Genomic DNA, 10,096 nt, shown 5'->3' on the forward strand with positions numbered 1-10,096 from the left:
TTATGAGGTACGTCATACCGCAGTAGATTTACTACACTTAATAAAAACATTAAAGACGTGCATGCAAGCCTCGGTTTGAGCTTTTAGTATTTTTTTTGTAAATCTCTTCTATTTTCATAGACTAGAAAAAATGGGAGTCAGTGAAATCCGCCGAAAGTAAGATCAAACGCAATACGTATAGAAAAAAACATAAAATAAGAAACAATATGTAGAAACTTGAATTTTCTTCTTTCTAGTATAAAATCCCACGGACTTGTAAATTATATTGGCAAACATGAATTTAATTTGTATACCCATTCCATTTTTTAAAGAATTAAGACATATTAAAATTGCACAAAGTAGTTTGTTCTGGCGTTCTAAACTTATATAGAACTGCTATTTTTTATTTTATTATCATTTGATCAAATTTTGCAACAACAAAAAAAACAACTTTTTAATTCAATTTCTTATAACAGAGTTGCTACAGAATTTTGGTTTCCAAATTCCAGGTCTTGCACGTTTTTTCAGGGATAATTACACTTTTAGAGAAAGAGAAAAATATCATTAAATAGGAATAATCATATAAAATGCCACTAATTAAACTCTGATTTGAAGTACTCGCAAAGATAGGAAGAATATCTTTCAAAATTAATTCCTACTTCACTAAACCAGTAAAATTAATCAATTTTCTCTAAACACGATACATTTATTTTTGAAATTCTTTTTAATTTCCAGGAATCTTTAAATACTTTAAACCAATTTTACGAACGCGTATATCTTAATTATTTTTCAATGAAAGGATTGATCCAGGTCTAAAATATTTAACTCATCGATTTACGTTAATTACAAATAAAATAAATGTATAATTCGCACGCATTTTAAACTTTGGATGTTCGAATTACAAAAATTAGTTCATTGACAGGTTTTTTAAAATTAAAATGATTTCCAGGTTCTATTTTTTGTTTGTAAGAGAATCTAAGTTCTTGTAAAATTGAAAAATGTCCATTTTCTTCTGCTTAATTTCTAATTTTTTTTTTTCCTAGTTAAATCTTTTCTATTTGAATTCTTACTAATTAGGAAGGATTTTTAATTTGTACTACTTTCAAAACAGAAAACTTTGAACATTTTGATATCAATGAAAGAGAAATTGTTTTATTTAGCATTTTTTATTAAAATATTGCTAAATTTTGAACCTATTTATTTTTTAATTGTTTAATTCTAAGCTTTTTTAATTTTGAACGCTTCCAATTTGAAATTTTATGCTCTTGGCTGTGACTAAATCAAATTGATGATTTTAAAACTCTTTCGGTTTGATATACAATTAATTTTTTTAATGATATTCAATTTATAATATATCGACAATTAAGGCTGAAATTTCGAAATATTTTGAAACAGTACGATTGTAATATGAATTTGCTTGCTTTTTAATAATCAGATTTGAAATTATTCGATTTCGGGCGTTTTTAACATTAAAATGCCCAACCACTAACTGTCAGGTACAAATTAAAACGGTTTAAATTTGAAATATTTTTGTTTTAAAAATGGAAAAAGTGTCGTAAAATCCAAAGCTTAGGGGAAATCGATAAATTCACAATATTTTAAATTAATTTTTCTTTTTTTTTCAGTTGGATTATGTTCGGGTACACATGTGACAGTGAACAAATAGTGCCACTATTGGAATATTTTTTCAACAATACTGACAAAATATTAAAATTTTTCAAGTATTAAAAATTAATTTCAATGTTGCAAAAAATTCAAATTTCCGGCTCGAAAATTAAACAATTTGATTAAAAATATATGTATTTTGTTGAAAATTCTTCTTTTTTGGAAGAAAATCAATTTTTTGGTTAAGTGCGACTGTTTTTTATTTTGAATTAAAATCTTTTTTGGTTGAAGATTTATAATTATAGTTGAAATTTGTTTGTTAAAAATTATCTTTTTAAAGTGAAAATTTAACGATTTGGTTGAAAATTTATGTATTTTGTTAAAAATTCTTTTTTGCAAGAAAATAATTTTTTTTGTTAAAAATACAATTGTTTAGATAAACATTTTTCGTTAAAAATTCATTTTTTTTAGATTACAAATTTAACTTCTTGGTTGAAAGTTAAACTACTTTATAGAAATAATTTTTTTAGTTGAAAATTTATCAATTTAGTTGAAAGTTTTGTTTAATTAACAAAAAATGATTCTTTTACAATTTGGTATAAAAAAACTATTTGGTACAAAAGTAAAAAGTTTTGTAGAAAATTGGTCTAGAGATAGATCTTCTTAGATCTAAAATATATGTACTTGTTTTAAAATTTGTATTGTTTGGTAGAAAATCAATTTTATCGTTAAAACAATTCTGTTTTAATCGAGGATTGAAGTATTTTCTTAATAATTCGTTTTAAAAAATGCATTTAATTGTTTTTTATTACAAATTTAAATCTTTTGTTGTTTAAATATCTACTATTAATATAAAATTCATCTCTTTGTTTTAAAAATCAACTATTTTGTTGAAAATTTGCCTCTTCTTGTTTAAAAATTAATGATTTTAACTGCTTTACTGATATTTAGTACGTATTATTTTCCATTTTAATATGCAAAATTTCTAAGAAATTAATTTTTGAAAAGTATCGCGTTAAAAAAAAGTAATCGTCTTAAAATTTTTATAATTGGAAAAGTATTTATAAACAAATTGAACATCAAAATGAAGTATACTGAAAAATAGCTCCATTGAATTTTCATAAATAAATTAAGCATTTTTATAAATAGAGATTGCAAAAAAGGACCTAATTTTTTGTACTTTTTTGTGGATTAATATTTCTAATGCATTTCAGAATGTACTGTAAAAATTTCAAAGTGGAGAAATGAAGAGTTGTTCAATAATGAATTTTTAACTGAAGCAAGCTCTTAAGCTTTTAGCAATCTGTGTTGTTTATAAAAATGCCTAGTTTATTTATAAATACTTTTTCAGCTGTAAAAAAGTTAAGAAAATTACTTTTTTTTTAAACGCTAATTTTCAAACAAATCTAATTTCATCTAGTTTTTATTACACCATTGCATATAACTTATTGCGTTCTGTACTAAAAATTAGGTTGGCCCCTCATTCTCATGCAATTGTATACATGAACGAGGACAAGTAGATTTATTTTTTTAAACTATGAAGTAATGCTGTGATCATTTCCGCAAAAAAAAATATTTTGTAGCCTTGAATGTGAGCAAGGGGGAAAATAGCTGGTGTTCTAAAAGAACTAGCTAAAAAATTTTTTTTTTATTTATCTCCTTATTGTAAACAGAATTTGGGTTCTTGAATTTTTTCGGAATCCCCTTGGTACCCTCGATAACATATATTTTAACCATCATGATCAGTAAAGCTGTTTTCGAGAAAATTTGATTTTTCAAAAAAAATTTATAACTTTTGTAAAAAAAATTTATTTAGTTGATCATGCTGCGACCTTTATATTTTTTAGTAAGGAATTCAACTATTTGGTTCAGCATTCATGCCGAAAATTCATGTTAATCCTCTTGGGTTTAAATCCGAATATTTGGTAGAAACTATATGTATTTTGTTAACAATGTGTATTTTTTGGTAGAAAATTACTTTTGTTTGTTTAAAACTGTAACTGTATTCAACAGTTTTTAATTTAAAATATATACCTTTTTTCGTTGAAGTATCAACTAATACACTGTTTGGTGAAAATTAGTATTTTCAGGTTGAAAATTCAACTGTTTGGTAGAGAATTCGTTTGCCTTGCTTGAAAATTAAATAATTTGTTAGAAAGTTCAACTGTCTTGTTGAAAATGTATACAATTTGATAGTTAATCTTTTTGGCTGAAAAGTTAACTATCTGATTGCAAATTCAGCTGTTTTATTAAAAGCTCATCTTTTTGGCCTCCAAATTTTGGACGACCCCTAAATCAGCCTTTGAGAACATTTTTAGCCAATCAGAGAAGAAGCTCAAGAGTATTTTTTAAGAAAAAGTAAAGAAATAGTCACATCATCCGAAAATTGTGAGAAAGTAGTGTCTTCAGTGTAATTTTTTTCTCAATGATAGTCAAATATAGTGTCATTGTTAAAGAAAAAGGTGTAAATTAGTGTCAGTAGTGTGGTGAGTGAGAGGCCTGTAAATAATATTTAATCATGCTCTTAATATGGATTTAAAGAGAAGAATTTGCTCTTGATTTTGTGATTTTACGATGATTCAGTTCCTGCACAGATATCAGTCTTTGAAATGAAGTATGAATATTCAAACGGTCAAAGAAAATAAACCCAAAAATTCTACCGGCAGTGTAGTTAAATCTACTGCGGTATAACCTGCCTCAATAAACCATTAAAATAGTCATCAAACGGAAAACAGTGTAAAGAATTAAACTCACATTGTTCATATATTCGCTCAATAGATCCTGAAGAGCCTGTCTCACGGCATTGCATTCAGCAACAATGCGTTCCCTGCGCTCGTCCCGGGTACAAGAGGAGTCTGCCATGAGAGCAGCTCCACTGATAATACTTTCCAATCTTTCTTCAAGACTTGGACGAGTCCGAACTTCGTTATACGAGAGAGGAGACATGACCATCCTCTCGTCAAACTCGTCCAAAGCAGCTGCCAATTCCCCAGGTCCATCGTAAGGATGCTGACCGTTGCTGGTTTTGCCTTGAGCTACATCATTGATCGTGTTCACGGCCTCACAAACTTGTTTCATAACGTAGTCTCGATTTGCTTTAGCAGCTGCGAGTTCTGGATGTCGAACGTAGACTTTGGAAGCTGTGAGAAGCATTGTGGAATGCTTTTTAAGAACAGCCCTAGCGGCTGCTAGATCATCTCGAAGCTGAGGATCTTTCAATTCCTGTTGTCGCTTTGCAGCCTGGTTCATCAGTTCCGTTGCATTCCTACCAAACTGTTTAATATTTTCGAGCAGTTCTCCCTGAGATGATGCGTTTTGTAGCTTCTTCAAGTCTTCTTCGACTACGTGGAGCGACTTCAGAAGCAAATGGACATCGACCATGTCGGCTAGGATTAACAAACGTGTTACTGAGGACAGCAAATTCCTTGCGGCTCGAACCATGTTTCCACGTTTCAGGGACGAGCATGGGTCGTCTGAAAATTCTCTGTAGAAAGGAGGAATAGTGTCAGATCGTATCTTAAATTAGGATTTGTAAGGGATAGCATGGTTGCTACAGGTCTGGTATTTCTAAAAAGTCAATGAATGTCAACTGTTATTTTCAAGTCATCTTTTTAGGCTGAAACTTCAACTATTTTTGTAATAACATTATCCATCGTACAAAATCTTCATAAAATTGTATGTAGTTGGGAAATTGATATACAAATATATTCTGTTAAATAAATAAACATGGAACCTTAATAATATTGGATTTAGAAAAGAAAGTGTTTTAAGGTAGTTGTGCCAAACGTCAGATATCTGTAAGAAATAGTTTTTCTTTGATTTTAAGATTCAGAATATTATAACTGACGTCAATCCAAATTAAAAAAAAAAAAATTATTTTGTATGAAAAATGTTAAAATTCAGAAAAGAAAACATTAATTTTAACCAAGTGTTTTTCAACTGAATTTTTTTTGACCATCGCTTCTTACCAATTTTTGAAAAAAGATTGCAGCTTAAGCAATGACGACTTATTTTCTCCGGAAAAAAATTCTCTAAAACTCTACTGTTTCCAATTTTGAAAGTCATTTTTTCTACAGCTTCTATGAAACTAAATCGTTAGAACAATTTTTTTTAAGAAACATTTTTAAACATATAATTATATTTTAAGATTATTCACTTATTTTAAAAATTGGAAATAGTAGAGTTGTAGAGAATGTTTCCCGGAAAAAATAAGCCGGCATTTATTAAATGCAATCGTTTTTTCAAAAATTGGTAAGAAGCGACGGTCAGGAAAAATTCAATTGCAAAAAACTTTTGGAACGACAATTACCTTAACAAGCGGTAGGTATTTTTTGCTTGTGAATTCATCTTGAGGTTAATTTATTATTCTGTTGAAAACACAACAATTTTGTTTAAAAAAAAAAGTAACTCTTCTTGGTTTTAAATTCAAATGTTTGGTTGAAAATTCAACGGTTGTGTAGAAAAATCGTCTTTTTGTCATTAAAATTCAACATTTCGGATGACACTTTTCCAGTTTATTGGCAGAAAAATCTTTCTTGGCTGAAAATTCGTCTTTATGATTTAAAAATGCATCTTATGTTGTCAAAATTCACCTTTATTGACAGAAAATGCAACTATTTGGTTGAAAATTAAAATCTTTTTTCGTTGACATTTCAACTATTACACGTGTCGTTAAGAATTAATTTAAAAAATAACAAACTACTTAGTTCAAAGTGTAAATACTTTGCTAGAAATGAATTCTTTTGCTGAATAATTTGCTACTGCAGTTCAGAAACCTTTTCCTTTTAGTTGAAATTTAATATTTTTTAACTGAAAATTTAACTATTCTAATTTTATTTTGATAATGTATATATTTTAGTTGAAAATGCCAATATTTGGTTTAAAATTCATGTATTAGTTAAAAAATCGTCTTTTTCGTAGAAAATTAGTCTCATCAGATAAAATTTCATCCGTTTGGTTAAAAGTTAGATTATTTATTTTTTTGATAGAAATTTGCTTTTTTTTTGTTGAAAATTTTTCTTTTTGGGTAAGATATTAGATTTTTCCACTGAAAACTCAACTGTTCTGTAAAAAAATTCGTCTTTTTGTCTTTGAAAATTGAATATTTTGGATGAATTTTTTGTATTGCCGGTAAAGTCGTTCTTAGATGAAAATATAACTGTTTTGTGGAAAATTCGTCTTTTTGGCATGAAAATTCAACATTTCGGATGACACATTTTTTCATTTATTGACAGAAAAATCTTTCTTAGGTGAAAGATCATCTTTAAGATTAAAAAATGCATCTTTTGTTGTAAAAATTCATCTTTTTTTGCTAAAAATACAACTGTTTGGTTTAAAATTAATCTTCTTGGGTTGGATTCAACTGTTTTTAGTTCAAAATTAGAATCTTTTTTGTGGAAATTTGAACTATTACATGTGTCGTTGAGAATTAATTTTAAAAAAAAATTAAATTACTTAGTTCAAAGCTAGAAATTAGTTATTTCGCTTAAAAATTCACAACTGCAGTTCAGAAAACTTTTCTTTTTAGTTGAAAATTAATATTTTTTAAATGAACATTTAAGTACTCTAATTTTGTTTTGATAATGTATCTATTTTAATTGAGAATATTAATATTTGTTTATAAATTCATGTAATAGTTAAAAATTCGTCCTTTTCGTAGAAGAGTAGTCTCATTAGACAAAATTGCATCTTTTTATTTGAATGTTAAACTATTCACTTTTTGTATAAAATGTTATATTTTTAGTTGAAAATTAATGTATTTTGTCAAAATTGGTCTTTTTGAATAAGATATTCGATTTTTCCGTTGAAAACCCAACTGTTTTGTAGAAAATTCGTCTTTTTGTATTTGAAAATTAAATATATTGGATGCATTTTTTTCTTTATTAACTGTAAAGTCTTTCTTGGTTGCAAATGTAACTATTTTGTACAAAATTCGTCTATTTGGCATGAAAATTCAATTCATTCATATTTATGATTTAAAAATGCATCTTTTGTCGATTCAACTTTTCTGGGTTAAAAATTAAACTCTTTTTTGGTTGAAATATGCAATATTACATTTTTCGTTAAGAATTCATATTTTTTGGTTTAAATTGCATTACTTAGTACAAAGGGTAACTACTTTGCTAAAAATAAACTTTTTGCTTGATAATGCACAAATACAGTTCAGAAACCTTTTTTTTAGTTGATTTTTTTTTTTTTTTAGTTAAAAAATCAACTATTCAAATTTTTGTTTGATAATGTATCTATTTTAGTTGAAAATGTCACTAGTTGTGACATTGTTCATGTATTTCGCTGAGAATTTTTTCATTTAAAACAATAAAATAATTTTTTTTGCGTTGAAAACTCAACTGTTTCGCAGAAAATTCGTATTTTTGACTTTGAAAATTGCACATTTTGTATGAATTTTTTTCCTTACTGACTGTAAAGTCTTTCTTGGTTGAACATTTAACAACTTGTTGAAAATTACTATTTTTGACTTTAAAATTTGATTGTCTTGGTTGTTAATTTAATTAGTTTGTTCAACATTCGTATTCTTAGGCTGGAAATTGTCTTAACTGACTATTTAAATATTCAATTTTTGAAATTGAAAATTCATGTCTTTTTTTGGATATCAGTTTTTTTAGGGAAAATTGTGTCTTTTTTCAAATGGCAATGTGAATATTTTATAGTTTTCGTTATATTATAATATAAGAGATAATCTTCCTTTTTCTTGTTTTTACACTCGTGTTTGCCCGGAACTTTATTAACTCATTTTTGCTCTGAACATTTTTTTAACCCGCTTTTGCTATCAGCCCCTCAATTACGATAATATTCAATATAAAAATAAACATACCGGGCAGCAATACTCATCAAACCACCGGACTTTCTGACTTCCTCGACTGCACTCAACATTTCGGCTGTAATGTCTGGATTTTCATAAGCAATCTGTTCTCCTTTTTCGATAAAATTTGCAGTGGCTTTCTCAACTGTTCCCACCAGAGCACTAGCTCTTTTCGATTTTCCTTTCTTCTTTTTACTAGGACCTTTTGTATTCACCAAAGTGGTCACTTGCAGAACCAAAGGTTCCAAAGTCTTTTCCACAGACATTGTGCGAATCTCCAGATTTTTGGGATCCCATTTCAGGGTTATCGGCCCAAATTGGTCTGACATTTTCACGTGCGTTAGACGAAAGTATTCTGAAACATTAAAATTACTTTTATATGCCTGTTCTATTTCAAATCTCGATTACCTCAAAGTTAAAAAATGCAGGATTAAGGGCATAGAAAGTCAAAGGTTGACCTATTTATTAACAGAATTTAGATCAAAGATAATTTAAGTAGTTTTATTTCTGATCGTAATACAAGTAGTTGATTAAAGCTTGCTGAAATCTGGATACTGATATTCAAAAAACTAAATTATCTTATTAGTGACTAATAACTAACATTCCAGGCCGATGAATCATTAATCATGTTTTCGACATAAACGCTATACCGAAACATTTCTTCCAAATTAAAAAATGCAAACTAAACCATCACCAGTGACATACTCTAGTTGAATAATCTCAAAAAATATGAAAAATATGAAAATGTTGAGTACCTCAAACCAGAGGCTCAAGATTAACATTTTTCTTGGCATGAGTCATCGTTAGAAGGTTTATCTACAACTTCAGCCGTAAAAATTCCATAGACAGTTTCGACCGCATATTTCTTGACGAAGATGAACCGATCGATATCACAGTACAAGGGAATGTAGAAGAGTTTTTTTTAGAGAATTGACGGACAGTGAAAACTGACTGCCATTCTTGTGGGAGTGCTAATGAGTTTGTGCTTGCACGTATATATTGTGCTCCAATTTTGCTCTTACCTTCATGAAATCAGAAGAAATACGATTTATGATATCCAGATCCTACTCGCACTTCTCTCGCGATAGTATTCTCGCGAAGTTCGCGCACAAATCACACAAAAATGCCACAAAACTTGTGTCAAACTAATTGTCACAAACAATCTTTCATTCCTGACCTGACGTCATAATTTCCGTTTCGTTTCGGTCATCTTCGGAAATGGAGGGGATATCGGTAAACGCCCGAACTTAAAGGTCGTTCATAAACCCAGAATCGCGTTCGATTTTTGAATGTCATTCGATTTCAATGTTCAGTTATAATTTATAACTAGAAAAAATAACGCACTTATTAAATTTTTCTTATTTGAATGATCTAATTATAAAATTAAAATATATGCTTGAATTTACAGTACTGTAAACTATAATTAATAAACGCAGATGACAGTAAATATTAAAATATTTGTATATCGGCTTTCATACCATTTTAATTTACACTTGTCCATTTTGAAATTGTTAACCGCTTCTTTGGTTCTGACTCTTTTATGATTTAAAATTATAGATTTTTTTACATATTTTTCAAATTGGTCTCTCTTAAAGATCTGCATTTGAAGATCTTACAGTTTTAAATTTTTATGATTCAAAATTATCTACTTTTGAATATTAAAAAAATATAATTCAATTTTAAAGATTCACG

The 10,096-nt window shown here is 28.2% G+C and overlaps 1 protein-coding gene across 4 annotated transcripts in view; it reads right to left on the reverse strand.

Annotated features, from left to right (window-relative positions):
- The window catches only part of LOC117166936 (catenin alpha), a 28,818-nt gene extending 19,242 nt beyond the window's left edge, over positions 1 to 9,576 (reverse strand). For all 4 annotated transcript variants that reach the window (XM_033351408.1, XM_033351407.1, XM_033351406.1 and 1 more), the window contains exons 1-3: positions 9,427 to 9,576; positions 8,417 to 8,759; positions 4,339 to 5,068 (exon numbers count right to left, since the gene is read on the reverse strand). In XM_033351408.1, the coding sequence (XP_033207299.1) occupies positions 4,339 to 5,068; positions 8,417 to 8,733 (1,047 nt within the window). In that variant the 5' untranslated portion in view covers positions 8,734 to 8,759; positions 9,427 to 9,576. The remainder of the gene's footprint in view (positions 1 to 4,338; positions 5,069 to 8,416; positions 8,760 to 9,426) is intronic.
- Positions 9,577 to 10,096: the final 520 nt, after the last annotated feature.

The sequence above is a fragment of the Belonocnema kinseyi genome, chromosome 2, assembly GCF_010883055.1.
Source record: "Belonocnema kinseyi isolate 2016_QV_RU_SX_M_011 chromosome 2, B_treatae_v1, whole genome shotgun sequence".
Classification (NCBI taxonomy): Eukaryota; Metazoa; Arthropoda; class Insecta; order Hymenoptera; family Cynipidae; genus Belonocnema; species Belonocnema kinseyi.